Source organism: Lutra lutra, chromosome 14 (genome assembly GCF_902655055.1).
Source record: "Lutra lutra chromosome 14, mLutLut1.2, whole genome shotgun sequence".
In the NCBI taxonomy this organism is placed as follows: Eukaryota; Metazoa; Chordata; class Mammalia; order Carnivora; family Mustelidae; genus Lutra; species Lutra lutra.
Genome location: NC_062291.1, coordinates 74,985,506 through 75,012,051, shown reverse-complemented (window position 1 = coordinate 75,012,051; position 26,546 = coordinate 74,985,506). Strand labels below are relative to the sequence as shown.

General features: G+C 52.4%; 1 protein-coding gene across 2 annotated transcripts in view; it reads left to right on the top strand.

Moving 5' to 3' along the window:
• HSPA12A (heat shock protein family A (Hsp70) member 12A) overlaps positions 1-26,546 on the top strand; it is a 154,382-nt gene that overhangs the window by 76,110 nt on the left and 51,726 nt on the right. The window contains exon 1 of one of the 2 annotated variants that reach the window (XM_047703409.1): positions 14,798-14,983. The exons of the other annotated variant lie outside the window; for it this stretch is intronic. Within the exon in view, the coding sequence (XP_047559365.1) occupies positions 14,941-14,983 (43 nt within the window). The 5' untranslated portion in view covers positions 14,798-14,940. Of the gene's footprint in view, positions 1-14,797; positions 14,984-26,546 lie in introns of those variants that run through there. 2 annotated transcript variants of the gene reach the window in all.

Sequence of the window (26,546 nt, the reverse complement as noted above, 5' to 3'; positions counted from 1 at the left end):
GTGCAGAGAAGAGGACCCAGCGTGGGGTGCAGGTGGGCATGGTCAGCACTTGGAGTGCTGATTCGGATGACTCAGAGGTTTCCAAGGAGTCCAAAGTCTACAAATCAAGGTACCCCCTTCCCTGAATGGTGTCAGGCGCCTGACATTAAGACGTGCCTTTGCAGCCTCACCCCTCTGTTTAAACCCCTCTCTTTCTGACCTATCCCACTTTTGTTGATTTAATTTTAAAGATTCAAATATTGATTTTATTTCGATTGTAAAAGAAAAACGTATTATCTGTTGAAAATGTGTGGTGCAGTGGTAGAATAAGAAAATCACTTGTATGCTTATTATACAGGAATTACCACTATCACTGCATTAATGTCTTTCCTTCTAGTCTTTTAAATGGATGGATAGCTGTTACAGAGGAACAGAGAAGTGGATTGGTGGTGATTTGCATTTATCTGGATATGTAGGTACTGTAAGGACTCAGGCTATAATCAATAGTGCCTGACATTTATTGGTGCTTACTTTGTGCTAGTGACTTGTTCTACATGCTACTATTATCTCATTTAATTTTTGGAATGCTCCTCTAAAGTAGGTACAGTTATTATCCCCATTTTACTGATGAAAACACTGAGGCAACAAGAAGTGGCCACCGCCATGCAGATCCGCTGTGTAGATCTACGAACCCCTCAAAATGGTGTGCAGTGTCTGAGCCCTTATCTGATTCCCAAAGGGGCACATGACCCAGGAGGTCCTGAAGGGTGGCCACAGGCCCTGGGATGGGGGAGGGTAAGCCCCACCCTGCATTGGCAGGTATCCAGGGGGTTGCCCTGGCAAGTAAGCTTGGGGAAGGGCAGACTTTCTGAGCTCACTTGTGGAACCTGAGAAGGACTTTTGTGGGATCTGACATTTCGTGTCCAAATGTGAAATTCTTTGGCCCCCGCACAGAGCTGAATGTGTTTGCTGGAGCTTGTTTGCCTTCTGGTCTCACACACACACCCCTGGTTTGTTTTGAGAGCTGCAGTTTCAAGAAACAGCAACACAATTTAGAAACCAAATCAAATGGCCAGAGTGGGAGTAGAGGCCAAGGCAAGAGGCATCTCCCCACCCTTCCTGGGAAGCGAGGGGCAGTCTCCAGACAGAGTTTAGAGAAAGAGAGAGAAAGAAAAGTATGATAAATCATTAAAGGGAATCTGGAAAGAACCAAAGGCCCCCTCATTATCCCTCTGTCATAGCACAACTGTTTCATTTCTCTGATGCCAGTATCTATCCACATGCAGGTGTAATTTTAGTGGTTATAATCATTAGTCTATAGATGTTTTCTGCTTTTTTTGAACTTAACATTATATTATGACATTTTCCCATGTTTCTATACCACCTTCCCATTTATATTTGTAATTCTATTCAGTTGTATGCTTTGCATGAAATAACACTGAAACATACATGCATAAGTTGTTTCCTTTGTCCTAGAATAGATTTCTAAGAGGATTAATTGATCAAAGTACTTTTAATGTTACATATGCTTTTCCGAAGCATGAAACTTGGTTTGTGACAGCATCTTCTATGTCTTCATGAAAGGATAAGCTTTAACACAACCTCATCATCATTAGATACCATCATTTCATTGTTTTATAATTGATGCCACGTTTTCTCAGTGTTTAATTATATACACACATATAAATTACTGATGAATGATAATTTTTCATGTGCTTGCTTAACTGTTTTCTTTGTGGAGATATTTCTTTGTGACGGTTGTGTATTTAGCACTAGACTTTGGGAAACACACGCGTGTGCATACACATAGGCTCACCTGTTAGATCATACGTGATGCAACATATTACCTCATTTATTTTCCTTCTTTTTTTAATTAGAGATTTTATTTATTTGTTTAAGAGAGAGAGAGCGCTCACACAGTAGGGGGAGTGGCAGAGGGAGAGGGAGAGGGAGAAGCAGACTTCCCACTGAGCAGGCAGCCTGGGATCATGACCTGAGCAGAAGGCAGATGCTAAGGGGCTAAGCCACCAAGGGGCCCCTCTTCTATTTTCTGTCTTATCCTCAATTTGCTTTGTTTCTGGAAAAAAAAAAAAAAAAAAAAAAAAACAGAACAGAAACTTAACTTTTAAAGTTCAATATTTTGATCTTTTTTAAAAAAATTCTCCTCTTGCTCCAAACTTAGAACTTTATCAGGACACTGGAAAAAATAGGAAATCAAGACAGTCACAGCGTTTTGGGAGGGGTAAAAGGAATAACACCCTCTTACCTTGACCCAGACCTTAGCACCCTCCATCCCCAGAGCAAACCAGAGGTTTCTGGACAATGAATGTCTCCCCACTTTCCGGGTGCAGCCTGTCCGGGTGCAGGCTTGTCATGGGAGGAGGCTTCTTCCTTCTCTGCCCTCCCACCTTTGTGCCAGCTGGGGAAGGCCTTGGTGGGGCGATGGGACCATCGGGTGGCTGAGGAGTGCTGGTGATTACATGGCATGGGGCAGAGCGCCAGCGAGGGAGAGGCTGGCTTGTGGACCCCTGTGTTGCTGGAGCCATCTGGCCCTGGCCCGAGCACGGTGCTCTCTTGGGAAGGGGAAATGCAGTAGCACAGTGGGGCACTGGGCATCTTGTCCAGCATGAAATAAGCAAACACAGAAGGGGACTGCTGCTGCTGGTGGCTGAATTTGGTGTCACCATCGTGTTTAGCTTGGGCGGGGGGCATCCTCTGTCACTGAGCACTTATGTGCCAGCGTTTCAGCCGGCATTTTACACACATGCCTCATTTCCTCGTCACGGTGGCACTGGGAGGTGGGTACCGTGATCAGTCCCATTCGGCAGATGAGGAAAACAAGGCTGAGGGTACTTAACACCGCAAACTCAGAAGTGGCAAAGCTGGGATTCCGCTCTGCGCTGGCAACAGGCAGCGTGAGGCAGGAGGAATAAGTGTGTTTCGTATCTGCATTGTAGGAGACTGGGCATCAGAGAGGCTTGGTGACCTGCTTGAGGCCACACAGCGAAAGCCCGACAGAGCCTGGTCTTAGAGACAAGGGTCCTGAGACCAGGTCCAGTGCTTGTCCTGCTACTGACATGGCGATCGCCACTGTTAGCAAATTGCACACCTCAGGTGGCCCGGGACCCTCTTGGTTCTTAGCAACCTAATGGGAGGTCCTGGCGAGAGGCTGGGTGAGCCCTGCGCCTGGCGCTTTTGTTCTTTTTTTTTTTTTTTTAAAGATTTTATTTATTTATTTGACAGAGAGAGATCACAAGTAGACAGAGAGGCAGGCAGAGAGAGAGAGAGAGAGGGAAGCAGGCTCCCCGCTGAGCAAAAAGCCCGATGCGGGACTCGATCCCAGGACCCTGAGATCATGACCCGAGCCGAAGGCAGCGGCTTAACCCACTGAGCCACCCAGGCGCCCTGGTGCTTTTGTTCTAGTCACTGTTCTAGCCCCAGCCCCGTTGCACGTGGGTTAGCCCTGCGGGATCATGGAATGTGTGCCTGTGTGCCAGCGTGGGGCTGGGAGACAACACAGCGCCTTTGTCCCCACTGCCCTGACCACCACCAGATCATCCTGCTCACGCGTGGCCTGCATCCCTCGGCTGGCCGAGTAGGGTAGGCTGTTAAGTTTTACCTTTAATTTGTTGATTTTCCGAATGTACAGACTTTCTGAGGAGAGGCTGAGTAAGAAACATAGTCTCCTGGGAAACATGTACCCTCTTTTCTAAAGCTCATGCCTCATTCAGGCAAGCTGGAACCATTACTGAGAACTGGTTATGAGTAATAACCAACCATACTGACCGACACTGATGGGAAGTTTCCGTTGTCGAAGAAGCTGGGGGAAGCATTATCTGATGTAAAGCTCCAGTGGCCCTAGGGTATGGGGCTTTATCGACCCTCTTTTACAAGGGAATCCGAGAAGGACGGTTACTTACCCAAGACTACAGAGCTGGAAGGGATGGAGCTAGGGTTCAAACCCAAGGATAACCCAATTCCCAAACTCATAACCCTTTTGCTTAACCCTTAACCCTTTTGCTCCCTGCCTGCTGCCCTCCAGGGCCTTGCTTTCCGATGGAGGAGACAGAAGGTAGGGGAGGCCCAGAGCGTATTCCTTATAAATCTTCCATGCCTGAGTGCTGGTCGAGGTGTGCCTCGAGTTTTGGTTGTGCCCATCTGCTTCTCTCCTTTCCACCGAGGCTGGGAGCTCCCGAAGGCCAGGTCCACATCTGGCTAGACTTTGTATCTCTTGCCCAGCGGCACAGCAAGGGGCTTGCAGGTGTCTGTTGGAAAAGGAGAATGAACAAGAGAGAATGTCTCAGCAGATTTGGAGTGGGATGTTTTAAAACATGGTGTGATTTTAATGCAAACATTGTTTATAAAAGAGCGGAGGGGTGGATCCACTTCCTTTAGAGCAGGACTTCACATCCAGACAGTAAAGCTGCCCAGCTCTGGGTGACTCCTGGCTCTGCTCCTTCCGGCTCCAAGACTTCCGGCAATGGCCCGACTTGACTACCTTCAATGTCCACATCTGAAATCCAGGCCAGTATTAGTTTGTGCTTCAGAGGGAAGGCTGTGGAAATTAAATGAGCATATTGGCGCATAAGCTGTGAATGACAGCTGCTGCGATGGCTTCCTGGGAGAGCCCGTGTCACTTGATGAGTTGGATTTTTAAAATTTGGTAACTTGGATGTTGGGTACCTGGGAATTCATTTTATCATTCTGTTCTATTTCGTGGATGCTAGAAACTTGCCGCAAGAAGATGGATCCTTTAAAAACAAGTACTAGATATCTAAGATTTAGTTCTGCTTAGAAAACAAACACAAATGGGGTGGGGGGTTAGGCAAAATGGGGGAAGGCAGGTGGGAAGTCCAGGCTTCCAGTTACTGAGTGAGTAAGTCATGAGGGTGAAAGGTACAACATAGGGAACATAATAAAAAGCAAAAACAAGGTGGCTCAGTGGGATGAGCCTCTGCCTTCAGCCCGGGTCATGATCTCAGGATCCTGGGATCGAGCCCCGCATCGAGCTCTCTGCTCAGCAGAGAGCCTGCTTCTCCCTCTCTCTGCCTCCTCTCTGCCTGCTTATGATCTCTGTCAAATAAATAAATAAAATCTTAAAAACAAAAACAAAACCAAAATACAAATGCAGACACATCAGGGGTAGGATGCAGAAGATACATGAAAACGTTGAATCAAACAGCAGATTTGAAAGAAACGAATGGTTTAATTCAGCCGCTTTGATTTATGACCTGAGGCCAAGGCTGCCTGTGGTCTCACGGGGCCTTCAATGTTGTCATCTTTAAAAAGTCAGGAATAGTGACACTTCCCTCCAAGTACTTTATGAGTCAAGTGAGAGGAGAGATGTGAGGGTACTTTGTAAACTGTAATTCTTCCTTCCAGTTGGATGATTTGTTCATTCATTTGACACATTTCTTAAGGCCCTGCTACATGCCGGGTACTAGGCTAAGCACCAGGACACAGTCTGGCGCAGCTCTCCATGGCATGCAGAATAGACTGGGACATTCTCCTGTCATCACACTGTCCAGGTGCAAATTCTGAACCTGCCACTCACTCCTTAGGTAATTATGGCAGGCCTCAGTGTCCTTGTCTGTAAAATGGGGACAGTGACCCTTCCTCTGCATTGCTATGAAGATTAAATGGGACAATAGAAGTGAGGTGCCCAGAGCAATGTCTAGCACACAGTAAGTACTAAATATATACTTACTATTGCTACTGCCTACAGGGAGGGGACAGTCTAGTGGGAAAGGCTCAGAATAAACAATAAGGGAAGTGGCTTTAAAGTATGTTTGTGTCATGGAAAAATGGGGTGGCATGATGTAACATGGAACAACACGTGGGACCAGAGAGGGCCTCTCCAGGGTGCTGACCTTTAAGGTGAGTCAGTTGGATGATATTAAGCAGGAGCAGAGGTGGGGAGAGAGGTCAGCAGAGGGGGAAGCAGGAAGTACTGGACCTGGTCAAGAAGAGAGAAGACAGAATAGTGTCAAGTTACTGGGTACAGTTGGTTAGGTTGTGGACTGCTCAATCCTGGGGGATATCTTAGACATAGTGGACCTGTATGTTTTTTTACCTCCATTTTCTGGAAGATAAAATTAGTGTGTTATTTTGATTAAGTCAGGATATTATGCTGGTTTCCCAGCGGTTGGAAATCAAGTGTCTTGAGGAAGGGACTCCTTGTTCTAAATGTGAGTGTGTCGTATGGGTTAGTGAAGGCCCAGGAGTAGGGGGATGAGAGAGGGATGTGACCAGGATGGAGCTAGCAGGGTGAATGGGGTCACATCCTGGAGGGCCTCATAGGCCTGGGAAACAAGCTTGGGTTGATCCTAGTTCCAGCGGGAAATCTTTTGGAAGGGTTAGGAACAGAGAAAAGTGAATCTTGACCAACTTCCCGGGCATCTCTCAGGCTGAACTGAAGGGGGCGCAAGAGTAGCAGCTGGAGGCCCCGGGAGGCTGTTGAGAGACAAAGGGGATGGTCTGTGTTAGGGTGATGGCGGTGGCCCTCCAGAGAAGTGAGGCTCATTCTGCATTTGTTAATGAGGAAAAAGGCCAAAGCAGAGTAAAAGTCAAAGGGAGATGGGGAGAAGACAAGGTTTTGAAGATATTTTATAGCCAGAGGCTATCTTTTTCCTGAATCCCAAAGTCCTTGAAGACCCCCTCACGTCCCCATCTTCTCACTTTGGTCAAATGCCCATGCTTTGTTCCCAGACGGCCTGGCACACTGTCCAGAATAGAAGTCCATCGCAAGCAAATAGATCCGGAATTTTGTGGGAGAGGGAATGAGGGTAGGCAGACCTCTGAGGCTGGAACTAGGGGGAGACAGAGGTGGGCCAGCCGGTCTGGGTGTGAAGGCTCAGCTCGCGTCAGCCCCAGCGGCCGCCTGGGTAGCTCTGAGCACTACGGGCACTGTCTCCATTGATCATGCTACCCTGTCAGGAGGGTGACATCACTGTCCTCTCTACAAGGAGAGACAGGGGTTCTGAGGAGTTTGGCTAAGTTGCCCAGGGCACCCAGCCTGACACCAGAGACCTCCCTTGCTCCACCATTCAGAGCCTACTTCCTGACATGGCCCGGTCTCCTCTGCCCAGTGTGCCCATGGAAAAGCCACCATTTTGTTTAGCTGCTAACCAATGGAGACTTTTAAAAATATATATATTTTATTTATTTATCTGACAGACAGAGATCACAAGTAGGCAGAGAAAGAGGAAGGGAAGCAGGCTCCCTGCCGAGCAGAGAGCCCGATGTGGGGCTCAATCCCAGAGCCCTGGGATCATGACCTGAGCCGAAGGCAGAGGCTTTAACCCACTGAGCCACCCAGGCACCCCCAGTGGAGACTTTTGAGTTCGATTCTTAGTCTGGGTTCTAAGGGTCCTCAGCTGGGCTTTAGCGTGCTGAGAGCCCGGAACTGTATGGTGGGGGAACGCTTTCCCCCAGAATAAAGACAGAGTCTTGCTGACCAAGAGTACAAATTTTGGTGGTTTGGCTTCCTCCAAGCTTAAAACAAAGTGCCTGGTACATAGTAAAACCTCATACATATCTATGGAAGGAGTGAATGAATCTCGTGATTAAGGTCCTTATCCAATTGTTCTTCCTTAGTCTATGGCTTCCAGAACTCAAGGACGTCTTTTCATGGGCACTCGGTGAAGACTTAATGGTCCCTCTCCACTTGATGGGTGAGGCCCAGAGACAAGCTCTCACAAGGCTGAGCTCAGGGACCTGATGACCTTAAAGCAGATCTCCCTTCCCTCAGCCTGGTGCTGCCTTCCTCCCTTCTCCATGCAAATCCTGGGACCGTAGACCTGTCTCCAGGAAGAAGACACAGAATCATGCAGGCCAGGAGGACACAGCAGCCTCTCACATCTACGTGGGATGTGCAGATGTTCCCACGATGGGGTAGAACTATCCACACAGGCAGCTCTAGGTGCCTGGATGGGGTAGAACCATCCAGACAAGCAGGTGACAAGGCAGCACCAAGATAGGGGAGATCTGATTTTTCGGGGGCTTTTCCCGCAGCTGCAGGTGGCTGGATCTGCTCAGATTTATCTTTGCAGGGTTCAGAATGCTCTCTTTGCCTGGGATAGAATTCTAGACAGTTGGAGAGGAGGGATCCTGGAGGTCAGGACCATGCCACCCTCTCTGCAGGAGGCCGACATTGCTACTCATCACCGCATTCCTATCCGCAGAGCTAGAAAGGGCCTTAGTGCCTCTGGTGTCCCTGTAGTCATCAGCAATCAATTGCAGTTAGCCTCCTGCTGGGCCTTCTGCAGTGGCCGGGAGTGGGGGTTGGGGGGTGGGGGGAGACTGAAAGCCCAGCAGAGCTGAGAAGCAGGGGGCTGTCCCTAACTGCATGACTTTGAACGAGAGATCTAGCTTCTCTGAGCCCCAGTGGCCACTGCATTATTTATTTACGCGAACACTCATTCATTTCTTCAACAAATGTATGTCGAGCTCCTCCAGAGCCAGGCACTGGGCTAGGAGCCGGATGCAACAAATAATTTTTTTTTGTAACTCGAAACCTTTGGGCTCTAACAAGCTAGTTTGTTGCAACCCTTGTGATAGCTCTCCCGGCCCGGGATCATTCCCATTTTCCTTCTCTGAGCCTCATCCCTGGTCTTACTTTCTGGGCTGGCCCCCTTCATACACGGCTTCCAGAATGTTCCATCTTACCAGGAGCCAGGCGCTTGCAGAGCCAGGGTTTGAGCCGCTCTGAGAATACTGCTGAGAGAGGGGCCGCAGACGCTTGCTCTGCTGTTTGAAATACTTACGAAAAAATATTTGGATGACCCTTCCTTACCTGCGCGGGCATGTTTACATTGCAGGCCGCAGTGGTTGTGAAACTCTGAGAAACAGTTTCCTGTGGAACGTGACTGTTTCTCCTGGAAGACGCCTGTGGCAACCCATGTTGTATATGTGAAGCGTGTTTTGGAATTTTATAACAGAGAGGCTGATTCACAGCAGAAGGGGTAGAAATCCAAGGGAAAAGGATGTATAAACTGGGCACCACGATTCAGCTCTGAGTTCGGATTTTTAAGATGTACTAAAGGTCAGAGGTCAAGGACCTTGACCTATTGCCTAGGCTTTCCCTTAAGGTTTTTTGTTTTTTTTTTTTTTTTAAGATTTATTTATTTGAGAGAGAGACAGCGCACATGCACGTGTGAGTGTGCACACATGAGTGGGGGGAGGGGGAGAGGCAGAGAGAGACGGAGAGAAATTCTCAAGCCGACTCCCTACTCAGTGCAGAGCCTGACGCAGGGCTCATTCCCAGGATCATGACCTGAGTCAAAACCAAGAATCGGTCGCCCAACCGACTGAACCACCCAGGTGCTACTCCCTGAAGTTTTCATGTTGCCTTGGCTCATCTGAATCTTGGTGCCATTATAAAGGAGTCAGTTTTATGATATTCAGTTTATAGACAAAATTCCGGCGGCATATTATAAAGTCCAAAGCAGCTTTTACTGGAAGCTTCCTACATAAAAGCCCAGATTTGGATTAGTATCAGTGTTTCTCGAAATTAAAAAATTTTTTTCTTGGATAAACATTTTTTAAAAGCCACTCACCCCCATATCTTCCATGTGTCTTTTATGACCCCAAAATTTTTTGCCTAAATCCATTCTGTAATTTATAATATACAATATACACAATATATTAAAGTATAATGTAATAGGCATTTTTGTGGCCCCAATTTGCAAATTAAATAATAAGTCCTATTTACTGTAGCGTATGTAGCCTAGCCCTACGCCGAGTGTTTTACATATATTGTCTCCCACAATTATCCTGCCTATGGTTATCAACGCATTTTACAGATGAAGAAACAGATCCAGAGGGGCAGGGAATGACTCAGCCTGGATCTGAACCTTGGTCTGGCTGACTCCATGCGACCCCACACTCTTCTCTTGCTCTGTCCTTGTCTTGCTGCATCTCCCAGGACCAGCACCCTCAGTGGGAGATCCATCAGGAAGCGAGGAAGGTGTGTCTTTGTCGGGGAGGCTGGACAAGGAGGCGGACTGTTGCAGCAAGGTGTCTGTGGGCTGGGGTGGGGGTAAGAGGACCCCAGAGAGGATGAATCAGGTGAGGGCCTGAGGCTGAGGGGTTATTTTCCTTTTTAGTATTTAACTGTCTGTTCCAGGCCCTATGCGAGTCTGGGGGCTATTGCTCAGATTTATCTTCGCAGGGTTCAGAATGTTCTCTTTGAAGCATAGAGCTTCATGCTCTATGCACATGGCTGACCCTGCCCGCTGGTGGGGGAGATGGGCCACCTGATATTGGAAAGACCTGAGTTCTAGTCTCAGCTCTGCAGCTTCTCAGCTGCACCTTTCTGGGCCTTGATTTTGTCATCTATATAATGGGTTGATAATAGTAGTGACCCAGAGCTGTGATGGTGCTATGATAGGAGGGTAAGGGGAATCAGACACAGATGACAGAGTGGGGGCCTCGTGCTATCTTGCAGGGCTTGGTGGTTTTCTGGAACAAGTGCTGTCTAAGCGGAGACCTGGAAGAAGAGAGAGATTTGTTGGTAAAAGGAATGGAGAGTGGACTCCCAGGGAGGTGCCAGTTCTTTGGGGACCCGAGGACAGGCCCGTGTGGCTGGAGTGATCAGCATGAGATTAGCAGAAGGTGGTAACTTGGCTCTGGGCTGGGCCCCTTTTGGGGACTCAAGTGGCCAGCTGAGACCTGTAATTGGTATGAATGGAGGTGGGGACATTCTCGATGCCCACCACCACAGACCACAGCCTGGGCCCCTCTGGCCCAGAAGGTGGAGAAGAGATCATATGGAGGGTTCGGAAGGGAGTCCACAGGGAGCCCCGTGTGGTGAAGTTCGAGGAGGACTGGTGGGGACTTGCTGCCGAGTGACCTCGGGACGGTCAAGTATGGACATGCTCTGCAACGGCTGTGAGAGCGCCCAGGAGTCCTTGCAATGTCCCTGTGGCGGGCTGGGTCCTCCCAGCTGGACGAAGGCTGTCACGCTCCTCTTTCAGTGATGGAGCCCGTCCCTCCTCCATCAAGCATTCGTTGGGCACGGGCCACATACTGGATGCTCGTCTAGACCTGGGGATACAGAGGTGAGCAGCACAGTCCGAGATCCTCCTCTCACGGAGCTTACTTCCCTGTGGGGACGGGACAGCAACAGTAGAACCATCTGGGAGGGTGGCATTTCCCGAGTGAGTGAGGATGCAAGCCATGTGCATGTCTTGGGCACTGGGTCCCAGGCAGGGCTGCCACCTAGAGCAGAGGCCCTGAGGTGGGATGAGATCGGGCATGTTCACATGGATGGCGTGTGCATTTTAGAGTGAGGGATGGGAGAGTGGAAGGAGCCAGAGTCAAGAGGCATCAGAAGGCCAGTTCATGTAGGACCCAGTAGCAGAGGAGTGACGGGATCTTAAGCTGCTGCTACTGGTGACGAGGCTCTGGGCGTCAGGAGAGGACAGGGGGAGCCCTTCCCTCTGTCGGGTGACAGGAGACAGGCCACACTGTTTGTGGCCAGAGAAAGCCTGTGCAGGTGCCCCCACCTTCGTGCACTTCCATCTGCTCTGCTAGAAAACAGCGGGGACGGCTGCTGCGAGAAGTAGATGATGCCCCCGGCTGGCCAAATATGTGCTCACCAGGGCAGTCTCTAGTGTTAGAATTAAAGCCCCGAGGACAAGCCCCAGGCAGAGGGTGCACTGCCTTTCATGCTCCCTGAAAATCAAAACTGTCTTCTGCTCTGTGCCCACAGCATGGGGCCTGCATGTCCTCCCCCATCGTCCTCACGTGCCCTCCTGTCACTGTGGTTGCATGTCAGCAGAGAGGGCAGGTGGCCCTGAGGCCTTTCCACCATAGGTGGCAGGAGGGGGGACTGCGGGGTTCCTGCTGGTTCTGACAGGCTGCCAAGACCAATGTCTTGGTGCTGGAGGTCAGGAGTCTGATGGAGAGGGACAGGGTGCCGTAAGGATACTAAAGAGGGGCACCAGGATGGGGGTGCAGGGAAGGCTCCCTGGAGTTGGGAGGTCTATGCTGAGGTCTTCAGGTTGCTGGTGATGAGGGATGAGGGGCGAACTGGTCAAAACACCAAACACATTTTAAGGCATTTGAAATGCCAGCACCTGAGGCGGGGTTGGAGGCGAAGGACTGAAACAAGTCCTGAGGGGCGGGGTGGGGAGGAGCTGAGAGGCCGGTGGGCGGGGCAGACCAGATTCACAGAAAAAATGGCCCAAAGGGTGGGACGGGAGCCCGAAGATGAGGAGGTCCTGCAGACAACATAGGCAGTGAGACGTGATGGGGACGTGGACGAGGGTGGTGGCTGTGAGGATGGAGTGGAAATGTGTACGGTCAGCTAGGCAACGCCGCACTTGGAGATTGACCAAACTCAGACGGACGCAGAGAGAGGAGTGAGAGCTGATGCCCAGGTGTGGGCCTGGGTGGCTTGTGGGTGATGCTGCCTTATAGAGATCCTGCGGCCAGGAGGGAGGACTGCAGAGGATGAGCTGGGCTTTGGGAGAGAGCAAAGGGCGTGGGAGGTGCCCTGGGGAGACTCTCAGGAGGTCTGGAGCCCCGAAGGAAGGTCGAGCCCTGGGCGTGGATGTGGGCATCTCTGCAGATAGACGGAGGAGGCTTCTAAGTGCTGAGCTGCCTGAGCAGCAGTGTGGAAGAAGGAGAAAAATAAAACAAAATATGTGAGCGTGTAGATTGCCCTGGGAGCCTTGGGGGTTGGGTGGTGTCCTAGGATTCCCTGGGCTGGTAGCCTGGGACTGGGTCCCTGAAGGATGCCTGGCTGTGGGCAGGTAGAGGAGGGAAACGATGGGGTTGTCCAACATGGAGAGAGACGTAGACTGTGGCCATATCCGAGGAAGGCTGGTGGAAGGAAGGTTTCTTGGGAGAGAGATGCCAGACAAGGCGTGTTGTCAAAGGTGTCGAACATTAAGCTGAAGAGTTAGAGCTTTTTCTTGTAGAAGAGGGAGGCTCAGCATGGTTTTGGAACACAGGAGACTTAATCAGAACCACGTTTAATAAAAAACTCTTTCTGGCCTCACTGCTTAGGCACGTGTCCTTATGACACTGGTGCTCAGTGGGCAGCATGCTGGTGGCTGTCCCTGCCCTCTGAGCTTCAATTCATGTGGCCTCAGCCCACCCAGCTTCACTCAGTGGGGGTATAGGGGCAGAACTGGGAAGGCAGCTTGAAGGGCTGTTGCAGGGTCAGCCTCGTCACCTCCACCACTGCCTTCACCCTTCCTCCAGCCTGCATTTGGGTGCCCTGTGCTCTTGGCCTCCAGACTGTGTCTTGAGTCCGCCTCTGAGATAATGGGGGACTGTCTCAGTGGGCAAGTAGTCCTGGGAGGGAGAGGGCGCTCTGTAGGAAAACAATGTTCTCCACTCTGGGAGTGCCCCCCATGGGTCCCCCATTGCCCACTGTCTGACCATTGTCCACTGTAAAAAGGTGCCTATGACTTAATAATCTGTAATACTTTTTGGACTGCTTACCACGTGCCAGACCCCAACCAAGGCTACATATAGCAGCTCATCTAGTCCTCTTCATTCTTAGGAAGTGGGTCCTCTATACCCATTCCACAGATGAGAATACTGAGGCTCAAAGAGGTTAAATAATTAGCTCATGGTCTCATCTACAGTCAGAGACTGTAGGCTCGGGATTTTTAATGCAGGCAAACAGAGATCAAATTCATCTTTTTAACTTATCACCCTAAAATCACTCTGAGCAGAGGCTGGTCTCTGGGGTCTCCCAGCAGCACCCCGCCCACCCCTCCTCCATAACCTGGCAGCATGATGAAGCCTCCTTTAGGTACCTTTTGAGAGCTGTGGCCATCTCAGGGCAAGCTGGTGGTTATCCCACCTTGGTCACTTACTTGATGTGTGTATTCTAGAGGTCATCACTGAAATCCCTTAAACCTCAGTTTCCTTCTCTGCAAAATGGGGACCACTAGTCACCTCTTAGAGTTATGCGGAGCAAATGAGATAAGGCTCTTAAGCACTTAGTATAGGGCCAGGCGTCAGGGAAGGGCCCAGTAACGGTGGTCATGAGAGTCGTTGCCTCCTTGCACAGAGGACCCAGAAGCCACCTGGCCAGTTGCGAACAGGTGCCAGTGGCACGTGTGTGTGGCGTAGCCAGAGGACAGGGAGGATGAATTATTAACCGAAGCTCTGCATTATTGATGCCGTTATTCTCAGACTTTGAACGAGGGCTGGCTGGGGAGCCCATATATGGAAGGCGCGTCGCAGCCTCCGCGACAGGCGCCCCCCGGGGTCCCGAGTTGCCATGGAGTCCCGCAAGCAACCCAGGGGCAACCTCCCGCGGTGGTGCTCGGAGCGAGCCACCCCCCCCCAACCCCGGCTCGGGTCCTCGGTCTGCGGCCGGAGCCCTGGCTGCGCTGGGTTCCTCCATCGCGTGGCCCTTGCTCCCCTTGGACCCTGGGGGAGAGAAACGACCGGGTGGAGACTGGGGCCGGCTTCCTCCGGACACTGCGGTTTCTGCGCGGTGCCTGCCGCAGGGCTTCGGCCCCGGGCTCTTCCCATGAGCGGAGGCGCGGCGGGGCGGAGAGGACCTGAAATCCGGTCCCCGCCGCTGGCCGAGTAGTGCGCCTTCAGTGCGCCGGCGTCCGGCAGGCTGGCGAGCCGCCGAGCCCCCGCCGCGCCCCCTCCTCGGCGGCGGGCTCCGGGGGGAGCCCGGGAGAGTTGGGGCCAGACCCGAGCGACGGGTCCCGAGGGCGGGGGGACGCCGAGCCGGGCCCAGCACCGGCCTTCCCCGGCCTTCCCCCGCCGGCCCGGCTCCGCGGGGCGGGGCGCGGGGCGCGGGGCGGGCCCGGGAGGAGCGCGGGGAGGAGTCCGGGCTGCGGCGGTGGCAGCGTCACAGCAGCGCTCCCGCTGCCCGGCGCATCAGACCCGGCCCGAGCGCCTCCGAGGACGCGGACGGGGACCCACACGGGCACAGGGACTGCGCCGGAGGTTCCTCTCGCGGGCGGGGGCTGCGCGACCATGGCGGACAAGGAAGCCGGCGGCGGCGACACGGGGCCCCGAGGTGAGCGCCGGGCGCGGGTACTGCGGCTGCGGCGGGGCGGGCCGGGGAGGGATGAGGCGCGCTCGGCCCGGCGCCCCGCAGCTCCCTCTCGGAAAAAGTGGGCGCGCACCCCTCAGCATCTTGCCCTCGCAGGAAGGGCCAGGGTTAGCGCCGCGGCGGAGCAGGGGGTCCGGGGGAGGGGGGCCGCCTACGGCCCGCCGGTCACGTGCTGCGCTCCCCGACTGGGGTGCGGACACTGCGGCGGGAACCGCAGCCCCTGCCCGGGTGCCCTGGACATCCCGGTCCCAGGGTGGCGCCTCGTGGGGGGGGGGGGGGGCTTGCAAGTCCGGGTGAGAACCAACCCCCGGTGTCCATCCCCTGCGCGCGGTGCGGGGATGCCCGCGATTGCCGAGTAAGGGGCCGGCCGCCGGGTGGCCCCGTATCCCCAGCGGCTCGTTTATGTGACTCAGCGAGGTGCGGGTGGGAGCCTGGGGGCAAACCCAGGGTCTGGAGCTGTCCCCTGGCCCCGCCGAGGTCGCGCGTACGTGCCGGGAGTGGGGGCCGCAGCTCCGGGCTGGACTGCAGCTCAGTGCCCGCCCCGCCCATCCCCAGGGATTCTGCAGGCGGTGGAGGGGCCAGGCGGCGGGGTCTCGTCTGTCCCCTCCTTGCCCCGGCGGGGGAGAGGAAGGTGGCTCCCAGTGCGGAGGACGGACGCTCGCATTCTGCAAATGTGCTATGGCCGCTTTCTTTGGGGAGCGTGGTTAGGGCTCGGATGGGGCGGGGGTGCCGGGTAAGGACCGAAAGAGGACCCGGCAGCCGGGGGAAGAGGAGGAGCAGCTTTTGGAGCCCAGGACTATAAATCATGGTTTCGCCAGCGGAGGGGACGGCCTGACCAGGATTGTGGGTCCCAAGTGGGGAAAGTTGGGCGCACGGAGACGCCGCGCGTCCCTGACCTGAGGGGCTTTAGCAGTAGCAGCCGCTGGAGGGGAGCGCAGCCCAGTGGCTTCTGGCGAGCGGCAGGGTAAGCTGCCTGGCGAGGATGAAATTAAAATGTCTGGGACGTGAGGGAAATTCATCCAGGAAAAGCTCTGCGGGCACCTCAGAGCTGGGGAAAACGGAGTCAGGTGGCAGCGCAGCCACCATGGGCAGGGTGTTTGCAGTCTTGCAGACTGGTCTCGGCCCCCGCCCTCTGCTGCGCTCTGAGCGGCACCTGCCCCCTCCCCAGCCCATTGTTCCAGCAGATCTGGGAGGTGCCTCCCCACGCGGCACTGCAGTGGTGGGGGAGTGGGGGGGGGAGGGGGACATCCTGACAGAGCTCACTCTTGGGAGGGGCCTTGGAGAGCCCAGGCCGGGCCCAAAGGCTCATCAAAATCTGCCCCCACTCCTGCCCTTCCCCAGCTGGCAAACACGGCAATGGGCTGGTGGCTTTGTCTGGATATCACTCAGCAACTGGATGGATTCATTCCCCCTCCTCTACTTTTTCTTTAAATTGGAAAAAAAAATGTAGGGTGATAGGGAGGGACATCAGATTTGCTAAGAATTGCTAAAGCTTAAGTTTCTTGTCTCTCATGCTGGGATAAACAGTGGATGGCTGTATCAAATTCAGGGTTGGCTATGGGATGTGTGAAATCGGAAGAGCGAGTAGGAATGTGCTTCCCCCTACACCCCACACATTTGTGTTGTAAAATCGGATTCAGCACCCCTACCCTAGACACACACACACACACACTGGGTGGTTGCCTGTCCTCAGGCTGGGAGAGCTCTCCATCCAGGATGGGGAGACACATGCTGGGTGTGCTGGGCCACCTGCCACCGTTCCCATGTGCCTGCTCTAGAGTGTGTCTTCACTTCAGTGATCTGCAGTTCGAGGCAGCCTGTGCGAATATGCAACACACGGACTTGGGGCACAGAGCAGGCTGTCCCTGGCAACTTGCTGGTTCTCTCTTGGTTCCCAACCCTTCATCTCTAACATGGGAGATATTAATAGTATCTTATAGGAGCAGAGCCTGCTCACCCATCATCTAACACATCTATTTGTAAGATTTCCTCACTGAATATTCTGTGTGGGGCAAGGAGCATAGCTTATTTTATTTGTTAAAGCCTCAGCACAGACCTGTTACCAGCATTGCCCTTTCTCCCAGGTAGGAAATCTAATCTAGGTTGAACGACCTATCCAAGGTCACACATCTAGGAAGTATTGATTTGGACTCAGGCCATTGGATTGCAGGGCTCTAGCCCTTTGCTGCCATCCTATGTAGCCCCGTGGGTGTGGCCAGTGATGACTGCTGTATGAGGAACATGAAAATGGTGTTCTTCTGGGGATTATTTCAAGGATGCTTCTGGTGCCAAAGGATGATTGTGGAGGGATCAAACTGTTGGGGATTTGGGGCAGTGAGAGCCCTGGGTGGTGCGATGGGCCAGAAAGACTGGCTATAACATATTTCCCAACAGAGCACGTGGTGGTGGGGCGTGGGTAGAGTTCTTCATGAAACAAGAATGGCAGAATGTTGGTAGTTGAAGAAGCTGTCTGATGGGTACCTAGCACTTCATCACTATTCCCTTTGTCTATGCGTTTCCTATGAGTTTCCTTTAATTAAATATTTACATTAATTTGCAAAGGGCCACCTTTTAATCTTTAGAGCTTTGGACGGCAAAAGCTGAGATGACCTTCAATCCTGCCCCCACCAAGACCTGCATTGGTTGACACAAGGACCCCTAGAAGGATGAGATGGACGGGCAGGGTGGGAGGGGGAGGATGGGGGGGGGGGCGCCGTGGGATGGTTCAGGCCAGGCTAGCTCTTATGGTGACCGAGTCAGGGGTAGGCGTGGGTAGTGGAAACCTAGTAATTTACTCCAGGGAGGAGATGGGGTTAGGGAGAGGAGCAGCAGGCAGGGGGGTTTGCCCATGTTGGGGGTGCCTCTGGAGGCATCGGGTTGGGCTTTGGAGATGGGATTCTTAGCATCCTGGTAGTTAATCACAATAAAAACAAACATTTCGAACATGGACATTTAGTGAGGACTCTGTTGAAAATTTTGAATTATTGAAATTATTGAATTACTTCATTTGGCCCCGCGCACATTTGTTATTGAACAAATGGCTAACGGGGGTCCTGTTACGCCCATTTTACGAGTGAGGGAGCTGCCAGGCCTGCATGGCTCAGTCACTCAAGAATTGGGCTTGAGTGAAGGGTGGCGGGTGGTCAGGCTGTCTAGCCTCTCTCAGCCTGCACCAGGCAGGGCATAGGCCCTGAGGGAATTCCACTGAGGGTCGGAATGAACGAGCGCACACACGCCTCGTGGAGTGTGGCTGCCCCACTACCCCATGGCCACAAAACTGTAGATGGAAGTGGAGGTCACTGGCTGCAGCTCCCAAGAAGCCAAGGACAAGTTGAAATGATGCTCTGGGTATCACTGGGGCTCTGGCCGGGGACCCACTTCCACGTCCATGTGTGTCTGTAGCTGTGCCCCTGCTGCTGTGTACTTCTCCCTGTGCGAGCTCCCCACACAGAGTCCCGTTTCCCAGAGCCCTGTGATCTCCTTTAGCCCTCATGCCATCCCCTCCCACCACCAGGAACATAATCCCCAACTTATCCTTCAAAACTCAGCGCAGGTTATCACTTCTCAGGAAGCCTTTGTAGACTAATCCATCTTGGTGAGATCTTGCCTTTGTGGTCCCAGAGCGTTTGGTACTGATCATTGGTAATCTCAACTAGTGTTCATTGAGTGCTTACAATGTTCCAACTTCATATGTGCACATCCCATTGACTCCTCCGACAGCCCTATGAGGCTGGGGTTATTATTACCCCATTTTGCTGATGAGACAGGTGAGGCTTTTGAGACTTTGTTAGTTTGCTCAGCCAAGGGATCAAATCACTTGGCCAATGAATGCTTGAGTCGGGACATGAATCAGTCAAGGACCCTAAAAACTTAAGCTTTTCTCTTAATGTCTTTTCTCCAACAAAGGCAAGGACTGTGTCTTTCATTTCCATATTCTTAGGGAGGGCACATAGTAGGTGCTCAATAAACATCCTGCTGTGCATTGAGTGACTCTCAGTCAGTAATCCATAAGGGAACACAGCAGTGGGGAATGGCATCTGCATCCAGCCCACTCTGCAGCAAAGTGATGCTTCTAGAAACATGGATGCTCAGGAGTGGGTAGAAGCTGAAGGGGGGTAGGCAGGGCTCAGTCAATCCTTGAAGAGCTGAGATTTTGATTACAACAAGGGTTTGAGTGACGACTCAGTATTGTGGGGGCGAAATGCTCTCTCAGCGCGTAAATAGGCCTCTGGTAAGGGAGAAAGCATCTTTATCATTGCTGTGCATAATTAGAATGGCAGGGAGGAACCGGGCGCTTTAATGAATGAGCAGCGTGGGGCAGGGAGTGAGCGCCTTGCCCCTGCAGCATGTCTGGACATTGCTAGGGGAGCAGGGTGAGCCATGGCGGGGACCAAGAATTGACACTGACCCCACTGTGGTGGGTTCCGCAAATCCTTGCTGCCCCCCTTTTATTGGAAATGATCCCCAATCCATTGCTCAAAGATGGGCCGTAACAGGTGCGGAGGGGTAGGGGAGCAATGTGGCTTTGGAGCCCTAAATGCGTGTGGACTCCAGCTAAGTTTTCCCTTCCTGGTCTGGGTGAGGGGCACATGGTGTCTGCCTTGGTCTGTTGTGGGTACAGTGCAGATATCAGAGGGGCCGTAATTTATCAAGTTCTTTCCCCAGCGGAGGAAGGGAGAGGGGACGTTCCTGTCTCTCCCTCCCAGATGCCCCCAGGGATGACCATTGCCTTGTGTGGCGCCATGGCGGGTCCGGCTGGTCTGCTTTCTTTGCAGGCGTTAGAAGGAGGGCAGATTCTGCTCGGGTTTTTCCGACTTGGGTCTATGTAGGGAATATGACCAGGTCCTGAAGCAAAACCCTGGAAGGGAGGAACACCTCTCTCCCAGCAAACACGAAGTCGGCCCTCTTTGAGTGCCTTTCCCCCATGTCTGCAGAGCCCACGGATGAGAGGCAAGAATGAAGGCGGCTGAGGGCGGGTCCAGGAGCATGTCAGTGTCGGAAGCTACACGTTTTGGTCCCTGGACATCCCCTGGGGTTCGTTCCCCACCCTGGCTGCCTGTTAGAATCACCTGGGGAGCTTTTTACATGTCTTGATGCCTAGGCCTCCTTGCAGAACTATTCTATCAGGACTTCTTGGAGTGAACAGCCAAGTTTGGGAATCTGTGAGTTACCACATATCTGGATTTCAGACTTGGGACCTCAGTACGTGGTGGTTAGAGGGTAGCAGCCTCCGACACGGTTCATTCCCTGGTGCTAGTCTGAGTCAGCAGACTTCGTAGGTACCAGCTCCGTGCTCCATGGTTCGCTTGTATTGTGTCATTTCATCTTCATAAATACCCCCACGAAGTGGGAGATTTCACACAAGGGGAAACTGAGGCTCAGAGGAATCGAGGAGGTGCCCCAGGGTGAGAGAGCTGGGGGGAGGGGCGGTGGGGAGGGGTGACCTTAGAACAGAGCTCAGGGCTGTTAGCAAAACCTCCACGGGCCCATTTTATACTTAGGGAACTTTTTCTCCGTCTTCAACCTCTTTGAGATTCACCTTCCTGATTCTGCCATACGTACTGACCACCTAAACCATGATTTATTAATGACTTTTAAAATTGATCTGCTAGTTTTTGAAAAACGCATTTATTTTAAGAGCCTTACTTACGTCAGTTCCATAAATGGGAAACCTGTGTCACTTGCCCCACATAGAAGGGGACTACAGTGAAAATGTATGGCATCCCAAATACAGTCAGAATGCTTTCGGGAGATGCTGTTGCCCGTGGAAGGTTTTGTGCTGAGGCCGCGCTCAGGGTAAGAGGGAGACCAGAGAGTTCTAGAGGAGGTCAAGGATACAGGAGCACCAGACTGAGGCGTTCTCTTTTCTGGAAGTCCTTCTCCAGAGGGGCTTGAACAAGAAGAGAAATGGTTTAGGAATCACCTGGCGGAAGGTCCTTGTTTCTCGTTCCCAGACCTTCTGGAACTGGAGCACCCAGGAGAAGGGGCCCTGGAAGTGGGTTTGCAATACCTGACAGTTTATAATCAGGTGAGAACTAGTGCCCAGTCCATGGGCCACCACAGGCATCTCTGTCCACTGGGGAATGGGGCCCTCCCTCAGGGACTCTGAACTAGGATGGGCTGCTTTACTTTGGCCATGTGGGGGAGAGAGAATGTTTCCATGCAATTTTACAGGGACAGTCCGCCTGGATTCCAGTTCTGGCTTTACCACTTGCCAGCTATGAGATTCTGGGCAAATACTTAGCCCTGCCCCCACCCCTACCTCAGCTTCCCCAACTGTAAAGTGGGAGTTATCAATAGTACCAGTTTCAGAGCAGATTTTATTTACTCCCACAACCTCCAGTAAGGTTGTGGCTCCTTTGCTATTGTCTGTTATTACTTATTATTATGAATTCTGTAGACATTCATCAGTGGCTGCATTTTGTGGAGGAGGCTCTGAGGGGAAAAGGGCTGGCCTGGAATCCTATGGCTAGGAAGAGGGGGACCCCAGCCTGAGCCTCAGTCTACATGACTTCTTGGCCACCAAGCCCAGAACTTTGGAGGGCTGGGTGTCTCAGATTGTTGGCCACATTTCATGCCCATGTGGCCCTTTGCCAAGGCTCTGAGCTCCCTGCTTGCCTTCTTGATTGAAACACTAGTGGGGTTCAAGGTCTTTCTGTATCCCTGGACTCTATCCAGGGCTGCCAACCTCTGCCCTAAGGTGGACTTCCCGTCCACCTTTGGATGGGCCCTGTGTCTGTGTTGAGACTCCAGACCTGGAGCTTTGCAGATACTGTTCTGGGCTCTGCCAGAACCACCCCTCCTCTTCCAGCCTCGACCCTGACCTGGGAGCCAGGGATGTGAGCTGGGGCCCGTGTCAGCTGGGGCTCCACAGTGTCCCCACAGGGAACTGTGAACTGCAGCTTATGGGTCTGGGTTTTCGTCCGCTTATCTTGAGGGTGGCCATGCAGCCAGGTTTGCTGGGACCGTTCTGGTTTATACCTCTTGTCCCAGTGAAATTATTAATAGTGACTCCTTTCACTTTTTGGGTATCCCAGTTTGAAAGATAAATTCTGTTGCGATACTTATCTCTGTCCTTTCCTCAGCCACGTGAGCCTCACGTGGGACAAGAGAAGCAGGAGGACGTGTGGTTAAACCCGAGTTTTGGGCTCAGACACTCCAGGGTTCAGCTGTCTAACTCCTGGGTGTAACATTGCTGTGTCTCCATTTCTTCTGTAAACGAGGATGACTGGTAGTCCTGCCCCAGTGGGGTGCCGTGAAAATTAAATGAGAGACTATAAGTCAAGCGCGAAGCTTAGCTGTAGAAGGTGCTCGTTAAGTGGCCGGAACGGACTCTTCTCCCTGCTGGTTTGATTTGGGAGTTAGAGGGGTGTGACGTGGGATCTGGAGCCAGACCGCATGGGTTCAAGCTTGGGCTGTGTCATTTACCTGTTCTGTGACCCTGGCAAGTTACCAAACATCCAGAAAGCTCAGTTTTTTCATCTGTAAAATATGGATTGTAGCATTCTTCTTCATGTGGTTTTCGTGAGGGTTATATGAGTTTATGTAGGAAGGGCGCTCAGAATAAGGTCAGCCGTAGACACGAAATTAATGTCAGTTATCATTATTAGCTATTATTGTTATTGTGAATAAGAATCCTAAGCTACATCCTTGTAGGCAGGGGGAATTCTCTGCTGTATTAGCTTCCTGTTGCCATCGTAAAAATTACCACAAACTCAGGGGCGTAAAACAACACAAATTTATTATCTTATTGTCTGCAGGTTGGAAGGAAGTCCAAAGTGGGTCTAACTGAGCTGAGGTCAAGGTGTGGGCTGAACCTTCCTTCTGGAGGTTCTGGGGGCCTCTGCTCCCTTGCCTTTTCCGGCTTCCAGAGACCGCCTGCACCCTTTGGCTTGTGACCCCCTTTTCCACTTTCAGAGCGCACTACTGCACCCTCTGCCTCCACCATCACTTCTTTCGTCTGACTCTGCTCCTCTGGCCTCCTCTGCTAAGGGCGCCCGTGTGAGGACCTCTTTTGAGGCCTGCCTGGATAGCCAGCACAGTCTCCCCAGCTCATATCCCCTTCGGTCATGTAAGGTGACATATCCGTAGGTTCTAGGGATTGGGACAGTGGTGCGTTTGGCGGGGTGCTACTATTCGATCTACTGAAACCAGGAAGATTGGGGTCTTGCCTAGAATCAGGAGCGTTAATTAGCCTTCAGCCTCCCTCAGGAGTGGTTTAATGTTAGGAGCTGTTCCTCCTTGGTGTTTTACACCGGTTGGGTTCCTCTGGCCAGCTGCGTGATACCTACCTGGGCTTGGGGCTGTTGGTTAGACCTTGGCTTTTCATCAATCCTGGTAGGGTCCATGGAGACACTGCCACTTTCAGGATTGGTTTAACCCCTTCTCAGGGGTCTGTGAAATCACTGAGACCTAAATAAAAGGTTGATCAGCCCCAAGTGGGGAACACTATTAAAATATTAAATTGGCGAAATGTCTACAAAATGTGGCATTAGGTTTGTGTTTGCTATGTAACAAACCATCCCAGAAGTTAAAGGGTTAACACAGTAACCATTGCATTTGCTCAGGATTCTGCGCCCCATATTCTTCTGCTGGTCTTGTCCGGCTCACTCCTGTGACCGCCTCTGATGGCTCCCCCGGGGCTGGCAAGCCCATGCTGGTCACACTCAGGAGCCCAGGGGTCAGTGCTGGCTGTCAGCTGGCTGCTGTCCATGGTGGTCTCGGGCGGCTAGAGGAGGAGCAGGAGGTCACAAGGAAGGCCTCTTGAGAAGTTGCATGCTGTCACTTCTGCATTCTAGAGGTCAAAGCCAAGTCACTGGCCCACCAGGTTCGAGGGGTAGAGAGGCAGATCCCCCTCTTCGTGGGAGGTGCTGCAGAGAATCAGTGGCTGCTCTGAATCTGTGTCAGTTTGATGAAAGGGATAAAGGTACAAACTTAAAAATTGCTGTACGTTTTAACACAGCTTGCAGGTCAGGGTCACTCACTTCTTAGAACTTTCTGTGGATGTGTAATGTCAGGAAGTCTGCCCGTTGACAGTCAGATGTTCCTATAGTCATATTCTCTGAAAAGCAACTTCTGGTATCTTACATTTGAAATTACATGGTTGTTGGTCAAATAAAATCTTAAAAAAAAAAAAAGCACAGTGGGGGTGGGGAGGCAGTGGCATCTGCGTGGCTCAGTTGGTTCAGTGGCTGACTCTTGGTTTTGGCTCAGGTCACGATCTCAGGGTGCTGGGATCCAGCCCCAGGTCAGACTCCGGCAGTGCTCAGTATAGAGTCTGCTTGAGATTCTCTCCCTCTGCCTCCCCACCTGCTTGCACACTCATGGGCTCTCTCTCTCTCTCTCTCTCTCTCTCTCTGAATAAGTAAATAAATAAAATATCTTTTTTTAAAAAGTGAGAAATTACTTAATTGTTGGTCAACAGCATGTGTTTCCATGAGGGATGAACGGGGGCTTGATGTTGGTATGTGTGCAAGTGTGTTGGCTCCCTGACGATTTTTCCCAGTGGTTTGTGGGTTGATAGATCAGAAATGCTTTCTTACGAGTAAAGAGCAACAGAAGTACAACCCCCCAAATGCTGAAAGTCTACAGGCACACCTTCTAGTGCAAGTTGTGGCCGCCTCAGTGTCTTTCCGCTCCCCTCATGCTGAGTGGGGACCCCGAGGGGCCCAGGGGAGGAGCCAGATCGGGATTACCCCATAAGAACACAGCAAGTGTAGGTGATACCCTGGGTGGGGTTTTTTTACTTGGGTGAGAGTGGGCTCTGTAGGAAGGAAGTGCCCCCAAGGACTGTCATCTCAGAGGAGGAGCCCCAGCCAATGACCGATTCCCTGGGGTTTGGGGTCCAGGGGCTGGTGTGGCTCACCGTGCAGGGATGTTACTGGATCCACGGCTGTTTCGGGAAGGGCGCGAGGGAAAGGTCCTATAAGTGTTGAGTGAGAGGCACCAACCCTGTCTTTCCCATGAATCCTTTTATTTTTAGCGTGTGATTTTGCAGAATGTGAGGACTCGTAGGAAGACACCACTTCACGGCAGAAAGGCTGGTATTTCTGTTTGCTGTCCAGCGAGTGGCCCTTTGACAATATTTGCCCCGTGACTCAATGGGGCCTTGAATGCCTCGGCCAAGTGGAAGAGCCTCCTCTCTTCTCGGCCCCTCATGTCTGAGTCCACGAACCGGACTTTTGAGACCGTTTTACTTCTCTGAGCATATTTTTTGAGTTGTTTTGCTTTACTGTGTCCACTACTGCCCTCTGAAAACTGAGGCTCCAGGAAGGTAGTAGGGTCTGTAGGATGGACCCGCGAAGCACCCCGAGACCTCAGACAGAAGTGGGTTTTGCTCGTGTGCAGCACTAATGGGATCCTCCTTGGCACCTTCTTTTTTTGGTAAATAAGACCCCGTGGTCTGCAGGTTTCTCTGCAGGGAAAGTGGGAACTGTGCTTTCTGTGCCCCGATTCCTGGTTCCCGCTCGGGACACGGATGACGCAGGTGTGGGCGCCCGGGCCTGCTGCTTTGGAGGCCACAGGCTAGCCTCATTGGCCTCAGGTTTCTGTGGACTAATGACTAAGTTCCTCTGGCCACTTCCTTCCTTTCTTCCATCTCTGCCCATTGGGATAAGAAAGTGTTTGCAGGACCGATGTCAGGAGTCCTTTTCCCAAAGCAGACTCGGGAGCTGTTGAGGAAACAGAGTCATGGATGGCATCACCAGCTGGTGGGACCTGGTCTATTAAATGTCTGCCCGGGGGCCCCCCGCTCTCATTCTACAGGTGGACACACGGAGATCAGGGAGGGCTACAGGGACTGCCCCCAGATACTTGGCAAATCCAGCGTGAGAACCCAGGTTGGCGGACTGCGTCTGCGCACCTCCCCCCTCTGAACCAGCACAGGCCTCAAGATACTTCTCGACACTTGGGTCCAACCAGCCCCTCCCAGTCCAAGACAGCACGGCGACCTGAACTTGTCTGCGGGCAGGTGGTTGTGAGCGACAGTCCTTCATGGGGGAGCCCCCGGCACAGCCTTTTTTCTTTCCTTGCGTTGTCCTTCCATTCTTGACATTGGTGGTGGCCCATCTTTTGTGCCAGGATTAAGGAGGGCTTAACTAAATCTTTTCTAGCCAGAGGGAGCCAAGAAGGAGAATTTAGAGAGAAAGGATCCCAGGATGGCTTCTGGAACTCCCTCCATGTCCGGTGTAGGAGGAAATGTGCTGGGAGCCTAGAGTCCTCCCCATCCCAGTCTCTGACTTCTGCTTTACCCTCCCTGTAGCCTCTCCCTTCCCCCTGCACACCCACTCTATGGGCTCCCCCATCTGTCTTTCTTGCTCCAATCCATATCGCCGGGGGGGCCTCTGGGTCCAGGCATGGTGGCTACCTATGCCTGGAACTGTTTGCCCTGGCCGGGGGCCGGGGTCACTTGCTGGATAGGGGGGAGCAGGGGGGCGCCCTGGCCGGTGATCAGGGAGCGGCTGCCACTCGGGAGTGACAGTGCGAATCATCGAGTAAGTCATTCACGGCGGATGGTTCCTAGGTGAGG